Source organism: Rhincodon typus, chromosome 3 (assembly GCF_021869965.1).
Source record: "Rhincodon typus isolate 14 chromosome 3, sRhiTyp1.1, whole genome shotgun sequence".
Classification (NCBI taxonomy): domain Eukaryota; kingdom Metazoa; phylum Chordata; class Chondrichthyes; order Orectolobiformes; family Rhincodontidae; genus Rhincodon; species Rhincodon typus.
In genome coordinates, this window is record NC_063334.1 from 82,233,582 (window position 1) to 82,252,150 (window position 18,569).

At 39.4% G+C, this 18,569-nt stretch overlaps 1 protein-coding gene across 2 annotated transcripts in view; it reads left to right on the forward strand.

Moving 5' to 3' along the window:
- The window catches only part of fam81b (family with sequence similarity 81 member B), a 40,683-nt gene extending 22,114 nt beyond the window's left edge, over nt 1-18,569 (forward strand). For both annotated transcript variants that reach the window (XM_048592433.1, XM_020512857.2), the window contains exons 4-9: nt 2,450-2,568; nt 4,040-4,169; nt 4,410-4,516; nt 6,515-6,650; nt 14,041-14,236; nt 17,691-18,569. In XM_048592433.1, the coding sequence (XP_048448390.1) occupies nt 2,450-2,568; nt 4,040-4,169; nt 4,410-4,516; nt 6,515-6,650; nt 14,041-14,236; nt 17,691-17,827 (825 nt within the window). In that variant the 3' untranslated portion in view covers nt 17,828-18,569. The remainder of the gene's footprint in view (nt 1-2,449; nt 2,569-4,039; nt 4,170-4,409; nt 4,517-6,514; nt 6,651-14,040; nt 14,237-17,690) is intronic.

Here is an 18,569-nt window from a genome sequence, read left to right on the forward strand (position 1 = left end):
ATAGACAGGTGCGTAGTGTTTTACAATGAATCCAATCAGCTTCCTCACAGCATCAGTAAGTTTGTGAATGAATTGTTCCAAGTAACATCATCAGTACTAATCTGGTAAAATTAAAATTGTTGTAGATGATTTTTAGTCTCATCATTGGGGCAACATCATGAAAAGAAAATCAGGCTGCTGATTTGATAATTGGCAAAGATAAATATTCCTGTTAAGAGTTTTCCATTGTATGGTTAATATTTTTTACCTTTTGAAAATGAAGTTTTATTGATTTTTTTGTGCAAGTCGCAAGTTTGCATTAATTATTGTTTTATATCAAAATGTCCATATCTATTAGCATTTGTTGGAACATAAAAACTTGGTGTAAACAATCAAAGCCTAAGGAAAGTAGTGACATGATATAAATCCTTTTGGGAAGTCCCTCGTTATGCATGAAGATTAATGTTTGAAGCACATTATAGCAGTATAGCTAGGTGCCATGATTGAAAGTCAGCTCTTCTGTCTTTTGGGAAACCATGTATAATATTCCTCCATTCTTTAATGGGCACTTTTAAACAATTTATTCTTTCACTGAGTGTAGACATAACAGGTTTGGCTAGCAATCATTCCCCATTTCGAGTTGCCCTTGAGATAAGCTGCTGTTTTGAACTGTTAATGTCTATATATTGTAGCTACATCCACAGTGCTGCTAAGAAGTGAGTTCCAGTTTTTTGACCCAGTGACACTGTAGAAATGCCAAGGTAATTCCAAGTTAGAAAGGTATGTGGCTTTTGTGGTGCAATTTGTGGTGTTTCCATCCATGTCCTACCATTGCCTTTCCAGCTGGTAGAGGCCTCAGGTTTGCATGAAGCTGCTGATGGAGCCTTGGCAAGTTGCTGCAGTTCCATTCTGTATATGATACACACTGCTGCCACTGTCCTTGAGTGGTGGAAGGAATGAACATTTAATAATGTGAATCAGGTACCATTCAAGGAGAATGCTTTGTCCTGCATGGGGTTGAGCTTCTTGAATGTTGCTGGAGCTGCACTCATCCGAAGGCAAATGGAGAACATTATTTCCTACTTTTGCTCTGTTCATTGCAGATGGAGGACAGGATTTGAGGAGTTTGTATGTGAGATCCTTGCAGCTGACTTCGCAGCCTCTGATCTGCTGTTGTTATCATGTTATTTTTATAGTTGATCCAATTAAGTTTCTGGTCAATGGTAATCTCCAGTATGTCAATACTGGGGTATTCAGTGAAAATAATGTCATTTAATGTCAAGGGGAAATGGTTAGACCCTCTCCTGTTGGAGATGGCATTGCCCAGTAATTGTATGGCATGAATGTTACTTGCTACGTATCAACCCAAGCTTGAATGTTGCCAAGGTCTTGCTGCATATGGACACAGATTGCTTCACTATCAGCATCGTTGTGAACAGTACCAAACACTATAAAATCGTCAGTGAACATCCCCACTTCTGACTATGATGCAATGAAGGTCATCTCAAGCTGCTTGGGTCTAGCAAATTATCCTAAGGGACTCTTGCCAGTGGACCAGGATTAAGGGTATCCTCATTGTGAAGACAGGACTGTGCCTGTCATCAGGTGTGGTCCCTTCTGCCATGGACATTCATCTGTAACAGCTAGATTTGTAAAGGCAAAGTTGAGTGGATTTTTCCATCTTGTTGGTTTCCTCACTACCTGTTACATATCAATTCTAGCAGCTGAGTGCTTTAGGACTTGGCCAATTTGGTCAGTAGCAGTGTTACTGATCTACTCTTGGAGATGAATATTTAAGTTCCCTACACAGAGTACAGCCTTGCCATCGTCAGGGCTTCTTTCAGTCATCCAACTGATATTCAATGTGAAGCAGTACAGGTTCGTTGGCTGAGTGGGTGGGGACAGTAGTTGCTAATTAGCAGGAGGTTTCCTTGCCTTGTTGAGTTGATGTCATACTGCATCATGGGGTACAGAACCAATGTTGAGTACTCCCAGGGTAATTCCCTCTCAATTGTACACCATCATGCACTACCTCTGTATATCTGTGGAACAGAACATCCCAAGAATAGTGATGGTAGTGTCTGGGGCATTGCCTGCAAGGTATGATTTGTTGAGCAAGGTATGATTTGTTGAGCATGATTATATCAGGCTGTTGCTTGACTAGTTGCGGAAAAGACTATTTTTGGCACAAACCTCCATATATTAACAAGGAGGACTTTGTATGATTGACAGGCCCAGGGTGTGCCATTGTTATTTCCACTGTTGATGCTGGGTAGTCCATCTAGTTGCATTCATTTTTAACTTTCTTGTAGTGTTTAGTAAAACTGAATGGCTTGTCAGGCCATTGCCAAGGGCAGTTAAGATTCAACTTTACTAAAACTGGCTTTTAGTTCCTAACTTATTAATTCCACCAGCAGCTGTTGTGGGATTTGAACCTATGTTTTTATGTCTTCATGTGATATCCTCCTAGATTCTAGAAGAACAGATTAGGAGACGTGATGGTGTGACTACAGGGACTAGCTTTGCAATTCAGAGCCTGAACCACAAACATTTGCTTGGTATTGGAGACCTCCGTGGAAGAGTTGCCAGGTATGGGGGATGGAGCTCAAATTGGCAGGGAAACACATAAAAATACTGAAGCAGAAGCACTCCACTTGACCTAAGGACAAGATCACACTTATACATCGTACTGTATAACCTGCTCTTGGTTGGTGAGAATTATTTAAGATTAACACCATCTGGCAAGAATCCTGACAATTTCTGTCTAATTTCCTGTGCAATTGTAAGGAGTAAAATTGGACATGAGCAAGGATGTAAAGCCGTTGAAATTTGGTCTGCCATCTATTATAAGCCTGCCTGATATTCATTTCCATTGACCTCAAAAGAATTTAATACCAGCTGTGTCAGGCAACAAACACAATGCTGCCTATTTTGGATTCCTATCTATATCCAATTTTGTCCCCAGAGTGTTATTTCACAAAAAATCATTATGCATTTTTTGAAGCTAAAATTTTTGGAAACAATGTAATCAGGGTTATTATCTAATCTACTCAATGATAAATTTATAATGATGTTAAATTTCGTGTTTACTTTAATTATTATCTAAAGTGAAAAACAGACAAGATATAGGGGGAATGCAAATCCATTCCTATTTATGGTATGGATCATACTTTATTATTCAGGTCAGTGTGCATGTGAGGTATTGACAATGTAAAAGGTCTACTTGTCTGCAAAGACTGAGCTGCCGTACAATGTTTGACAAACATGGCTTCAAACTGTACAGATTTCTTGCTGCAAATCACTAAGAATGAATGAAAACATTAAGAGCTGCAAAAGTTTAAAAACTACTGTCTATAAAATGTTCCCAATATTGATAGTTTCTAGTACCTGGGAATATTAAATAGAATCTGCTTAGTAAGATTCTGCATATTCAAATTTTAACCAAATCTGAGCATTATTTGATAATACCTGGATTTTACATTTATATGAATTGATCTATTTGTTTAGAAGCTGAATAATTGACAATTGTTGAATTCCCTAAAATCTCTGATTTTTTTTGTGTTGCTTGCAATTGGATCAATGTGGTTCTTTTGGTCACTCAATGAGACAGCAGCTAATGTTCTAATGTCTGTAATTCTTTCTGTTGTGTGTGGCACAACATTAAATGGAAGTTATGTAACCAAGAAGCATTGTATTACTTATTTTATTGCTCTTGTACTGGCTGGTTCATCATTTCCTTGGCAGAGCCCATCATTAGATCACAGTCTGTTCTCTTCTTGTCTCTCTGTTTTCCTCTATTTCTCTGTGTTGTGATTATTTTTGTCTTCCTAATGTTATATTTTAGCGACAATTTTGTTGCACTGGGGTGTCTTCTAATACAAAGCTCATCTCCATAAATTTGAAGAGGCAGGTTGCTTATACCTGCAAAAACAGTTTTCCAAATGCAGAGCATCAGAGGAAAAATCGTTGGGGAAGGCCTCAAATTAATAAGAGATCCTGCTTGATTTTCTATTAATTTAAGTTATATAATTTGCTTGATGATGCTGTTTTCCAATATAAGGTGTGATGCCAATATCTCCAAACTAGCTGGGGATGTCAGTGTAACCAACAATGAGATTCAAAAAGTAAAGAAAGATGTTCAAGATGCTAAGTCTTCCCTCCAAGAACAAATGAAAGAATTGGAAATTAAGGTTGGTAAATCTTTTTTAAATAAGTAATGTGAATAGAATTCTTGATATGAATGTAATTTGTTAGTGTTATTGAAACTTTAACATCAACGTGCTTGTTAGTCATGTGTAAATATTGACAGATGTATTCTGGAAGGAGGGCAAAGTTTCTGAAGTGCAGTATTTTAAGACAAATATAATTGTATAATGTTGATGTTTCCAGAACAAGGAAACATAATCTTTGTGTCATTGTTTTTATAATAGGTGACACAACTACTGAGAAATATAGATAACTCTAAATGCGAACACAATACAAGCTTAAAGACTGTAAGAGGAGAGCTACAACATGAACTACAACGTCTAGATTTCAAGTAAAATATTTTATAAATGTGGAATATAAATGTTTTAATATTTGTCATATTCATTCTGTTGAATTATTCTATTTGCATTCTTTGAAGATGTAACAGGGATTTAGGAATTAAATTAGAATAATAACATAAATTGAATTATTAACTTAGAATTATATGGCATATACAATACTGAAACAGGTCATTTGGTCCAATTTGTATATGTTGGCATTTATGCTCAACTCAAGCCTTCTCCTGTCTTTCCTCATCTAACATTATTAGCATTATTTTCTCGTTCCTCCTATACTTATTGCCCCCCACCCCAGAAAAAGCATTCATACTATTTTCCTCATATTGCTGACTTCCATATTCTCACACAGTCACTGATAAAATAGTTTCTTCTGAACGCCCTATTTAAATTTGAGGAGACAACCTTGCATTGTTGTCTCTAGTTTTGCTCTGCCCTATAAATGGGAAACATTTTTATCTCTGTAAAGACCACTACTGGACCTCCTTCAGCTTTGTTTTGCAAGGGAAAAGAAACCCAGCCTGTTCATCCTCACCTGATAGGCATACTCCCATGTTTTGGGTGTCATTCCTGTAAATTTACTTTGCACCTTCTCCAGTGGCTTTATTTTTTTCTATAATATGAAATTCTATGCAGTACTCAAAAGAACAGGCCCACTTAGATTTGATATAAATTTAATATAACCTCTTTCGTTTTCAATGCTATTGCTCTTGAGATAATGCCTAGTGCTAATTTTTATGGCCTTGTTAACTTATGTTAAGTTTTTGTTTGGTGATTTGTGTATTTGTACTTCCAGATGTTCCTTTCCTCTGATTAAATTCTTACTTTCTAGATAACATGCAACCTCCTTACTTTTTTTTCCCCAATGTAACACCTCACATTTTTCTATGTTAAAATTCATTTTCCTGCTATTTGTCCCAGTTACAGGTTTGTTAATAGCTGCTTGTAAGTTTTTATTGGTCCTCCTCATTGACCACATCACAATTTGGTGTCGACAGCAATATTAGAAATTGTATTTTGATTCCAAAACCTATATCATAAATTTAAATTGTGAGTAACAGTGGGTCCAGGGCTGATCTTTGTGGAACACCACTTCCCAACTTTTGTCACTTTTAGTATGTATTCTATTCCTCTACTCTGCTGTTTTTTCTTGAACCCAAATAGCCATCCATTTTACTTTTTGCCACTGGAGTCTGTATTTGTTGACCTTATTCATCAGTCCACTATTTACTCTATTAATTGACTGGTTAGCTCAGTTGGCTGGATAGCTAGTTTGTAACGTGCAAGTGACAACAGCATGTATTCAATTCCCGCACTGGCTGAGGCTACCATAAAGATCCTGCCTTCTCAACCTTGCTCCTCCTCACCTGAGGTGTGGTAAGCCTCAGGTTCAACTCACAACTTGTCATCTCTCTGGACTGAGACAGCAGTCCTCTGGGACTATGGCTACTTTAAATTATTTGAAGTTTCAAAATGGCTTCTATGAACTACATTTACTACATTACTTTTGCTTACTTTCTGTTGCCTCTTTAAAAAACTCAGCGAGGCTGGTCAAGCAAGATAGAAGATGACAACGTACCTTTGTCATGCACAGACTTCCACTTAAGGGATTAATGCTAAACTGAGCAAAAGATAACTAAATTAAAGGATTTTTCTTTGATATAAAAATACAGCATAAGCAACATTAAATTGAAACACTACGAAAGTTTGTCAAAACCTTCCTTTGTTACTCAAAAGTCCCCTCTTTCTCTTCTTCTAAAAGTAGCTGTAGTATATTTTGGATATGATTCTGATCGTACAATCTGCATAATGCAAATGTGTCTCAAGAATGTAAGAATTCCATGAATTACCACAGAACATCAGTAACAATTCATCTGTTTTATTTTTTCATTCAAAATTGTGATTCATCTACTGGTTGCTGTGTAAACCCTGTTTGAATGTTATGTTAATTTTATTGATATGCTGTGAACAATCATTAAGCAATCATTTCCCAGGATTACGACTGCACTGACTGAAGTGCATACACAGATGCAAAACCATCAGAAATGGGCAGAATACAAACTGGATAAAACAGAAATTGAGAAAGGACAGAGAGGAGACCACTTCTTACATGTAATGCAAGAGAAAACTGTAAGCAGTTTGCTATTTATTACTTCACAAGGGAAAAAATGATAACTCACAACACTCTGCTTATGACATTTATAGCTAATCAATAATTTCCTAATTATAGATCAAAAATTTGCAACTTTAACATTAAAAACAGTCGCATTACAGAGGTTGCAGAGATAATGATGGGCGAACCCCAGAAGCATTTCAAAATGGAGATGCCAATTTTAGATTCAATGTGCTGAAGGACAGAACTGTAGTGAGCCAGACTTAGTGTAAGGTAGCAGAAGTCAGCTATGATTTAGATATTAGAGGTTATGGAGGATATATGGAGGGGAGCCTTGAAGAACAGGGAAGTTGAAGTAGACATTGAAACATAGAAAGTAAGAGCAGGAGAAGGCCATTTGGTCCTTTAAGCCTATTCTGCCATTCATTATGATCATGGCTGATCATCTAGCTCATCTAACCTATTCCCGTTACCCCCTTCCACCCCGCCCCACATATTCTTTGATCTCTTGTATCCCAAGTGCTATATCCAACTCCTTCTTGAAATCACACATTGTTTTGGCCTCAACTGCTTTCTGTGGCATTCCATAAGCTCACCACTCTCTGGGTGAAGACATTTTCTCCTCATCTCTGGCCTAAATGGTTTACCCTGTATCCATAGACTGTGACTCCTGGTTCTGAAGAAAGGGGTTTGAGGAAACAGTATGACAATGGATCTGTTTGCCTTTCAGAAGATATGGTAACAGAAGAATATCAGTGAAAGGCACAGTTAAACTCCGGTCAAATTTAATTCGACTATTTGCTGTCACTATCACTATTTCTCCTTTAACAGGGGCTATTTCACCAGATTTTCTGCTTGGCAGCCAAGTGTGCTGTGGTTACGCTCTCTAGGCAATCTTTTCTTGTGCCAGCAACCTACTTGATTGGGATTAGGAAGTCTCATTGGCAACCCTGGCAGAGCCTGCCTTGAATTGAACTGCCAGTTCCATCAAAGTCTATAACCTGGATCAATTTTTTGTAAATCAGAGCTTACCAGTGCCACTGCTTTTTAAGGGGTTTTATTTGAATCAAATAAATTCTCCTCTGTTCACGCTTGCAACTGTCACTTGTTGCTCAGATCAACAAACAATTTGCAAAATGTTTATTTTTCAAAATATCTGTAATAATGACACACAAGAATAGTTTTGAATAATTTCAAATTGTGCAAAAATTACATCTGTTGTGCCTTTATCACAGTGAGAACAGAGTGTTAAATTTGTTACATGCCAGCATTTCAGGTTTGGTTTCCTGTTAGTACATTTCTATATGTCTTTTTCATAAAGTAACCTGGTCAGATCTGTCCTTTGAGATCAACAGAAAGTGGCAATTTAAACAGCTGAGTGTAGTGGGGTACATTGACGTTCCTCTCCCAACTCCACAACAAAAACAAAGGCTAGAATGTTCTGCTACCTTGAAGAGAATGAGTGAGGATGAGCAATGTGACAAAATGTATCAAAAATGACAAATTGAGAATCTTGGAACCAAGAAAAGAATTTCCAATTTTTCCTTTGAGGTTTAAATGCCAAGTTCAGAATCTCACAAATGAGCAGCAACTACTATATTTCCATGCAATTAAATCTCATTGGCATCGTGGCTCAGTGGTTAGCATTGCTGCTTCACAGCACCAGGGACCTAGGTTCAATTTTGGCCTCATGTTTGTCTCACAGGACTGTCTGTGTGGAGTCTGCACATTCTCCATGTGTCTGCGTGGATTTCTGCTGGGTACTCCGGTTTCCTCCCACAGTCCAGGTTAGAACAAAGAACAACAATACAGCACAGGAACAGGCCCTTTGGCCATCCGCGCCTGCACCGACACATTTTGCCCTTCGATACTAAAACTGTCTTCACTTACAGGATCTGTATCCCTCTGTTCTCTTCCTATTCATGTATTCATCCAGGTGCTTCTTGAATGCAGCTATTGTGTCTGCTTCTACCACTTCCTCTGATAGCGTGTTTCGGACACTCACCATCCTTTGTGTGAGAAACTTGCCTTACACATCTCTTTTAAACTTGCTCCCCCTTATCTTGAACCTATGTCCCCTGGTAATTGACCCCTCCATCTTGGGAAAAAGCTTCATTCTTTCCACTCTACCCATTCACAATCTTATAAACTTCCATAAGGTCGCCCCTCAATCTCCTGCGTTCCAGTAAAAACAAACCCAGTCTATTCAACCTTTCTTCATAGCTTTAAATCCCTCATACCAGACTGCAGCCTTGTACCCTCTCTAAAGCATCCACATCCTTCTGGTAGTGTGCTGACCAGAACTGTACACAATATTCCAAGTATGGCCTAACTAAAGTTTTATAAAGCTGCAGCGTAACTTGCTTATCCTTACACTCAATGCCCCTTCCAACGAAGGCAAGCATGCTATAGACCTTTTTTACTACCTTATCTAGGTGATTGGCCATGCTAAATTGTCCTGTGGTGGTCAGGAATTGCAGGCTAGCTGGGTTAGCCATGATAAATGCAAGGTTAAGGGGATGGGGTGGAGGCACTGGGTCTGGGTAGGATCCTGCTTGGAGGGTTGGTGTGGACTTGGTTGGCCACATGGCCTCTTTCTGCACTGTAGGGATTCTGTAATTATGAGGCTTAGTTTCTTTGCATCTTCTTATTCTCCTCTCCTTCGCCAAGAAACCTTTCGTAACTTGGCAGCAGCTTGTCCAACTCTGTTTTCACTACAGTGTCCCTACATGCTGTGTGGACACCATTCTCCTCCATCATTCATCCCACCAAGTTGGCAATGGCAAACCACCAAGCTTAACACATCCTCATTGCTGCCCTGGGACCAATTCAAACATCAGTTCAGCTCTTCAATTCTTCAGGTTGGAGATCAGGGACACCGACAACCTGTTTAGGTCTGCCAAGTCTCTTTGCATACACACACAGATCTTATGCGTCCACACTGGATGCATTTTTATGGCTTTTGGCTTACTTGCTTAGTGCTCACTTTGTGCTTCCTTGGAGGCTGCCAGCCTTTGTGACTTGTTCTTGTGCTTTTTAGAGCATTGAGAGCACTGAACACCGAAGGGTATGGACATATTGCTGTACCTTGTGCTACATCTCTGTCACAGCTACAGCACATTTCAACAGCACAGGCAGCAAATACATTGTGTGTGCTTGAACCAAACAACCAATTGTAAAAGTCAAAGGGGACCAGTCCTTAGTGGGCTCGAGGGGAATACAGTCAATTAGAGGTACCATCATAGTCAGTCAAAAGGCCCATCTAATTCTAGTCCAGGCGTCAGGCCATGGTCAGGCCTGCAGGTCAAGTGCAACCAAACCTCCTTTCTACCAACCCTTCTGTCAGTTAGCAGTTACAGGACATTCTGAAGTGGGATGGTGAACAGACAGTTGGTCGTGGTCCACATCGGTACCAATGACATCAGTAGAAAAAAAAAGAGGTCCTAAAAGCAGAATTTGGGGAGTAAGGAAGCAAGTTAAAAAATAGGACCTCAAAGGGATTGTTACTGGTGCTGTGTGTGAGAGTAGAAATAACAGGACAAATTGGATAAATATATGCCTGGAGAGATGGTGTAAGGCAGACGATTTATATTCCTGCGGCAGTTCTGGGCAAGGTGGCACCAGCACAAACTGTACAGATTGCATCTAGACAACATGGGGACTGATGTCCTTGGGGAGTAATTGCAAGGGCAATTAGGGAGGGTTAAAATTAAAATGGTAGGGGAATGGGAACCTACACAGGGAGATGGATGACAGGACTAAGGAGTAAGACAAAAAACAGTGTGAGAAATAAGAAAGGTGATAAACAGAGTTCAAGGGCTAGAATTGAGCAATAAAATGGATGAATTAGTCGCTGAAATAGATCTAAATGGGTATGATATAGTGGGGATTACACAGATGTGGCTGCAGGGTGACTGGGAATGGGAACTAAATATCCAGGGGTTTCCAGTTTTTGGAAAGGACAAACAAAAAGGAAAAGGAGGTGAGGTAGCACTTTTGATTGAAAAAGAATGTAATGCAATTGTGAGGAAGGATATTAGCTCTGGTGAAGTAGAATCTGTGTGGGTTGAGCTTCAAAACACCAAGGAGTGGAAAATGATAGAAGTGATTATATATAGATCCCCAAACTCTCGTATTAATACTAGGTATTTAAAAGGAATTTAGAGATGCAAGCTATAAAGGTATGGCTGTAATTATGGCTGATGTCAATCTGCAAATCAAATCAGTAGCAACACTGCTGAAGAGGAATTCTTGGAGTATATGTGATAGTTTTATGTATCAATATGTTGAGGAACCAACTATTTTCTAATTCACTCATGGGATGTGGGCTTTGCTGGCTGGGCAAACTTTTATTGCCTGTCCCTTGTTGCCATTGAGATGATAGTGGTATCATAGAATCATAGAATCCCTATAGTGTGGAAACAGGCCCTTCAGCCCAACAAGTCCACACCGACCCTTGGAGCATCCCACCCAGACCTATCCCCCTGTACCCCATCTAAACTACACACCCCTGAACACTACAGGCAATTTAGCATGGCCAATCTACCTAACCTGCACATCTTTGGGAAGAAACCGGAGTACCTGGAGGAAACCCATGCCGACACAGGGAGAATGTACAAACTCCACACAGACAGTTGCCTGAGGGTGGAATTGAACCCAGGTCCCTGGCGCTGTGAGGCAGCAGTGCTAAGCACTGGGCCACCGTGCCACCCCTAGTGAGCTGCTTTCTTGAACCACTGCAACCCATGTGCCGTACATAGACCCACAATGCCATTAGGGAGGGAATTCCAAGATTTTAACCCAGAGACAGTGAAGGACCTGGAGAAAAGGCCATTCTGACTGGGTACTATGTAATGAAGAAGGAATAATTGACAATCTACTTGTGTGTGGCCTATGAGGGAAAAATGACCACAGTTGGGTAGAGTGTATTAGATGAATTTAGATGGAGAATGACATAGTTGTTTCTGAGACTAGGGTCCTGAATGCAAATAAAGGAAATTATGATGGTATGAGGTACAAGTTAGCTGTGATAAATTAGGCATCATTATTTAAAGGGATGATAGTAAATAGCAATGGCAAACATTTAAAGAGCACATGGAGGAACTGCAAAAATTATTTCTCCCAGTCTGGCATAAAAATAAAATGAGAAATGTGATCAGACCATGTCTAACAAGGGAAATTAGGATTAGTATTAAATCCAAGGAAGAGGTATACAAATTGGCAAAAAAAATGTTAACAGATGTGAGGATTGTAAGCCATTTACATTCCAGCAATGGTGACAAAGACACCGATTAAAAAGGGGAGAAGAGAAATGGGTGTAAGCTTGCAGGGATCATACATACCGACAGTAAAAGTTTCTATGTTTATTGAAGAAGAAAAGATTAGCAAAGATGAATTTAAGTCCCATACAGGCAGAAACAGGGGAATTTATAATGGGGAAAAAAGAGAAAGAAGACAAATTAAATAGATCCTTTAATTCTGTCTTCAGAAAGGAAGACAAATAATATCCCAAAAAAGGGGAGAACACAGGGCTTAAGGAGGAACTGAAAGAAATTAATAGTAGTAGGGAAATGGTGTTGGGAAAACTAATGGGATTAAAGGCAGATAAACCCCTGGGCCTGATAATCTTCATCTCAGAGTATTTAAGGAAGTAAGGCCCTAGAAATAAGGATGCGCAAGTAATCATCTTCTAAAATTCTACAATGAAACAGTTCTTGTGGATTGGAGGGTAGTTAATGTAACTCCATTAATCAAGAAGGGAGACAGAGAGAAAACAGAATATAACTTGCCTCTCTGTGCCATTTGAAGTGGTTTACAGCTAGTGTTCAAATTCACCACAAGGGACATGAATGTTCTAACATGCTAGCCTCTCCTACTGCACAATTCCATGTGTTGGGGCCGAAGGAGCTGACTGTGTAATGAATAAGATGAAGAGTGAAAGATCATGTGAGAAAAGTTGACATGTACCATGGTGGACTGGTCACCATGAATTGCATTTAAAAAAAAAATCACTTTACCTAAAAAATGGAAAAATTCAGTCCAAAGTTTTGTACAAAAGCTGATACACCTTGAGCTAAGTTTGTTGTAGAACAAATTACACGTGCTCCTTATTTTGTAGTATTTAAGGAGGCGGGAATTCAGGGATGACAAATCAATAAATTTACTTCAATAAACAAGTAAAATAGCCAAGTTGTCTATCTGCAGTGTTACCATAAGGGCAACTCCATAATCTGTGGTACAGTGTTCTCCTGTTGGTCTGATTATGCCTTTTCCTCCTTTCCCTCTTGAAGCGTACCTTACAAAATAAAATATCTACATTATTCTTTTGATATCAAGCAAAAGCTGGATTCAAACACTGGTCCCCAAATAGAGATAGCATCCACCTGCCTTGGGACATGATGGAATGTGTCTTGGTTGTATATCATAGGTGGATTGAACAAATTCTGTTTTGACTATAGAGGCTGATTTGTGAATGGTTATTCTTTCTCCAGTTAGCACAGATGACTATCTATTGGTTGATCAGCTGATTGGCTTTTCTTCATCTGGTTCTTTTTCTGATAATTTCTTTTGTCCTTTACTTTTTCCCCACCCTTTTCAACTGCTTGTCCCCATCAGCAGTGAAGATTTCTCATGCATTGACTCCAATTCCTGTCAACTTGAGGTCTCACTTGCAGACACCCTTGTGTTGCAGACAGGGGTGACCTATTGGTCTCAAGCTGATAGTAGGCTTGACATAGTGAATGTCTCTGGGGATGCAGCCCTCATCCACTCAGCTCTCATGATGCAGCCTACAGAATGCTGCTGACTCAATACAGCAAACATGCTGGGGATCCCTGCAAGCTTCCACGTTTGGTATGTTGTCCTGCAGAAGATGCTCACTATTCGGTTGAGACAGTAGAGGTAGAATATGTTCACCCTCTTTTCTCAGCTTGCATAAACTGTTCATTCTTTACCCTGTAAAGGAAGGTGCTGAGCTTGGTACACACACCAAATATGATTTTCAGCTTATTAATATTGTTAGAAAACAGTTTCTTGCAGTACATCGCTCCATCTGATGAAAATGTTAATTTAATAACTAAAAGTAATTCCAGTGAAAATATACCAGGACGCTTTTGTTAATGAATTGTGTGGAAATAGATTGAATGTCTGACATTGCTGAGTTACAGTTGGCACAACAAAACCGGGCAATTCAGCACATGGAGAAATGGGATATGAGGCACTGATTACAAGGTTACCTTTAGGCATTTTCTGCCAGTAAGTAGTTTTATGATAAATCATGCAAAAAGTTGGGAGGGGCAAATCAATTTTCAAAAGGACTCAACTAAAATGTAACTGGTGAACATCTGGTAGGAGCACACTTTTCTTTAAAAAATGAGTAAGCCGTTGGCTTTGTTCTGACTTTTCTAGGAACTGATGGAAAAGAATATACTGAACAGACTTAATCGTATCTCTTTGAGACTAGAAAAGCTTGAAAATCAACAAAGCCTTGATATTGAATCCAACAGAATGAAGTACTCTGACATGAAAATCAATGCAAAACTTGCTAAAGTAGAAAAGACTATTTGGCATGAGTTAGAAAGCATAAAGAACGAATACAGAGAAGGTGAGTAGGTCATTTCAATACAACTAGTTCGGGTGGTCTGCTAATAGATTAGTTCTGAAATGTACATTTATTGGGAATGTTTTGCAATTTGAGATTTCTAATAACACAAGTACTTCAATGATGTTGAAGCAAACATGACGATGTGGGGAGAATCCTACTTACTAACAAAAACAATACACACAAGTTGCAAGCACTAATTCAAGTTTCACACAACTTAATAAGAATTTTGAAACCGAAGATTTATTTTTCTTTAGCCACAGGATATTTCTGCTGAGAGGCTCTCTGTTGCACTTTAAAGTAAAAATGATGATAGAATTGATGAATCAAAATACAAATGATGGCACAGTATTTTGGATAAATGCTAAGTCAATGAACTAACGGCCAAATTAACACGATCAAATTCCTAATAGAATTTACTCACACCGTTCAATAAAACTAGCCATTTTACCCATCCGTATTGTAAAATCTGCTCTGTGCAATTCATTGTAAAGCACGGGAAAAACTTCATAGTCAGATCCAAGTCTGTGGCACTGCCATAGCTGAGCCGTACAGGGATAGGGTTGGTGATTCAGTGGGTACAAGGAACTCTCGAAGAGCAGTCATGATTTGATTGTGAGGGTAATGGTCAGGTCTGCAGCTGCAGAAACACATGAATCCAGGATAGTGTCTTGCCTCTCTGGTGCCAGAGTCAGGGATGTCACTGAGCAGCATCAGAGCACCGGGAGTGGGGGAGGATGAACTGCCAGCAGCTGTAGCCCACATTTGTGTGAATATCATAAATAGCAAGAGCAATGTGGTCCTACAGTTAGAATTTAGGGAGCAAGGCAGGAAATTAGCAATCAGGGTTTCAAAAGTGACAATTTCTGGATTACTCCCAGTTCCACATGCAACTGCATGTAAATATGTGGCAGGAAAGATGGTGCAGAAAGGAAAGCTTTAGATTCATGAAACATTGGAACTGCCTCTGGGAGAGATAGGACCTGTGCAGAGCAGACAGGTCAGATTTACTTAGATGTGAGACTGAATTCCTTTCAAGCTCTTTTGCTAGTGCTGCAGAAGAAGGTCGAAACTAACTTGCCCAGGTGTGACAAGAGATAACATCAGAGAGGAATACCAAATTGCACTGAATACTGGAAAAGAGATATCATCAGAACAAGGATTTAATAGGTGAATCAAAGTAATGGAGAAAGTAATAAAGTCCAGAGCAGAGTTACTGTGAATGTATGTGAATACCTGAAGTGTGGTATCGCCACAGAGAGTCATAGAGGTTTACAGCATTGAAACAAGCCCTTCGGCCTAACTTGCCCGTGCCACCCAGTTTTCACAATTAATCTAGTCCCATTTGCCTGTGTTTGGTCCATGTCCCTCCATACCTATTCCATCCATGTACCTGTCCAAATGTTTCTTAAATGACAAAATTGTACTCGCTTCCACCACTACCGGACCTGTTCGAGACACTCACCACCCTCTGTGTGAAAAAAATTGCCCCTCTGGACCCTTTTGTATCTCTCCCCTCTCACCTTAAACCTATGCCCTTTAGTTTTAGACTCCCCTACTATGGGGAAAAGATGTTGGCTATCTATCTCATCTATGCCTGTCATGATTTTATAAAACTCACCCCTCAGTCTCCTACACTCCAGTGAAAAAAAGTCTATGTTGCTATAAGAGGCTTGGCTCAAAGGAGGAGAGAACTGGGCGTTAATTATGAGATAGTAGGAACTGCCGATGCTGGAGTCTGAAATAACAAGGTGTGGAGCTGGATGAACACAGCAGGCCAGGCAGCATTAGAGGAGCAGGAAAGCTGACGTTTCAGGTCAGGACCCTACTTCAGAAATGGGAGAGGGGAAGGGTGCTCTGAAATAAATAGTTGGGGGGGAGGCGGTGATAGAAGGTGGATAGTGGAGCAGATAGGTGGAGAGCGAGGAGCTGAGGAAAGATAAAGAGAGATAAGTGGATAGAGTGACAACATTATGGAGAACATTGCAGTGCTGGGCAAAGAGAAAGTCCAATCGGGGTCTAGAACAGAATTTATTTGGCTAGACTTAAGGAACAAGAAAGATGTAATTACTTTGTTTGATACTCTCTATAGATCACTAACTTTTGGAAATGGCACTAAGCTGGGTGGGAGTATGAGCTGTGAGGAGGACGCAGAGATGTTTCAGTGCAATTTGAATAAGCTTAGTGAGTGGGGAGTTGCATGGCAGATGAGTATAATGTGGATAAATGTGACTTATCCATTTTGGTAGCAAAATCAGGAGGAAGATTATTTTCTGAACTTGAGAGAAGGGAATGTGCAATGAGATCCGGTGTCCTCATAAACCAGTTGCTGAAAGTAAGCATATTGGTGCAGCTGTAAAGAAGGCATATAGTATGTCGGCCTTCACAGTGATAGAGTTCACGTAAGGTGCAGGGATGACTTCCTACAGCTATACAGGGCCTTGGTGAAAGCACATTTGGAATATTGTATGCTGTTTTGGCTTCCTTATGTGAGGAAGGATGTTTTTCTTGTTGAGGCAGTGCAGCAAAGGTTTACCATGTTGATTTCTGGCAAGGCAGGACTGGTGTATGAAGAGAGATCGAATTATTGAGGCTTGAATTTAATGGCGTTCAGAAGAAAGAGCAGGGACCTCACTGCACCCTATAAAATTCTAACGGGATTAGACAGGGTAAATGCAGGAAAGATCATAGAATCCCTACAGGCTGGAAACATATCCTCAACAAGTCCACACCAAATCTCAGAGCATCCCACCCAATCCCATCCCCCTATAACCCACTTAATCTATACATCCCTGAACGCTACGGGCAATTGAGCATGGCCAATCCTCCAGACTGCACATCTTTGGACTGTGGGAGGAAACCACAGCACCCGAGAAAACCCACACAGACACGGGGAGAATGTGCAAACTCCACACAGTCACCTGAGGGTGGAATCAAACCTGGATCCCTGGGTGCTATGAGGCAGCAGTGCTAGCCACTGAGCCACCATGCCACCCTACAAGCTGTTCCTGATGACAGGGGGTGACCAGAACTAAGGGTCACTGTCTAGGGGGAAAACCATTTAGGACTGAGATGAGGAGAAATTTCTTCACCCAGAGAATAACCTGTGGAATTCACTACGACAGAAAGCAGTTGAGACTAAAACAATGTACGATTTCAAATTCGCTCGAGGGATATACTTAAAATAGATGTTTCAACCATTTCTTTCTAGCGGCCAAATAATTTCATTATCATCTATGGAGGATGTGATACAATGATCACGAAGTAAAACGTTGATAACATAGTTGTTTTTCATATGGCCATTTAATGGCAGATCGTAACTTTTAAACAGGTTGCTTTTAACAATCTTGTGTTTAACAAACATGGAGCCTCACTGTTTTAACATTTGCTTGTATACCAATGGAAAACTACAACTGTATTTTGGACAAACAATTTCAATATATGTTTTTAAAAACAGGATTTCAATCCATTATGGAATCAATTAATTCACTGAACAAGATCAGTGAAAAGAAGATAGAAATTGACAAAGAGAAGATTCAGAAAGACTTGAAACAGATCAGGCGGCAGATAATTGATCTTAAAAGCTATCCATAAGCTAGCATAATAAGATCTAACAGATATCTGGTAGCAAATGAAGACAGGAAGTCTGTCGTGGGATTCAATCAGACATCAATCCTGCAACACAATTTATATTTATCTGAGCTTCAAAATTGAATTCACTGCTGAAATAGGATTTACAGTTTTAAATTCATGTGATGAAACTGGTTAGGATTATCTTCCTCAAAAAGAATCAATGTCTTCTTATTTTCCATCATGAAATACCAGTGACTCCTATCAAAGAGCAGAATACTCTGGCTGCAGATCTACTATTCACTTCATGTGTAACTGTGATGACTAGAAATTCAGATGTAGTGATTTTTTGATTTTCAGGTGTTTTTCCCTAAAACTAAAATAAAAAAGTAAATGCTCCAGGAAGCTGTAATCAGTGGTCAATATGAGATCAATTAGGCTTGGTACATGAGACTTTTACTGGTAACTTTGGTTATTAAAACCACTTCAGTGGCTGACCTAATGAGATTACATTCTTGAAAGTGATATATTATTGATGTAGGAAATGCAAAATTGCACTGCAGCAGCTGCCAGACTAAATCATGAAAGAAAAATGATGAACACTGGAAGAATGATTTCCAATTTTATTCTTTAACCCTCATTGTTCACCTAAAACTATTGATATTAGCCAAGTAAAATCAATTTAGAAAATGTTCATTCACATTTGAATAATTTTGAAACATATCCATATGATGTTTATTGTGTGTATATTGTTCTTGGTCACTGT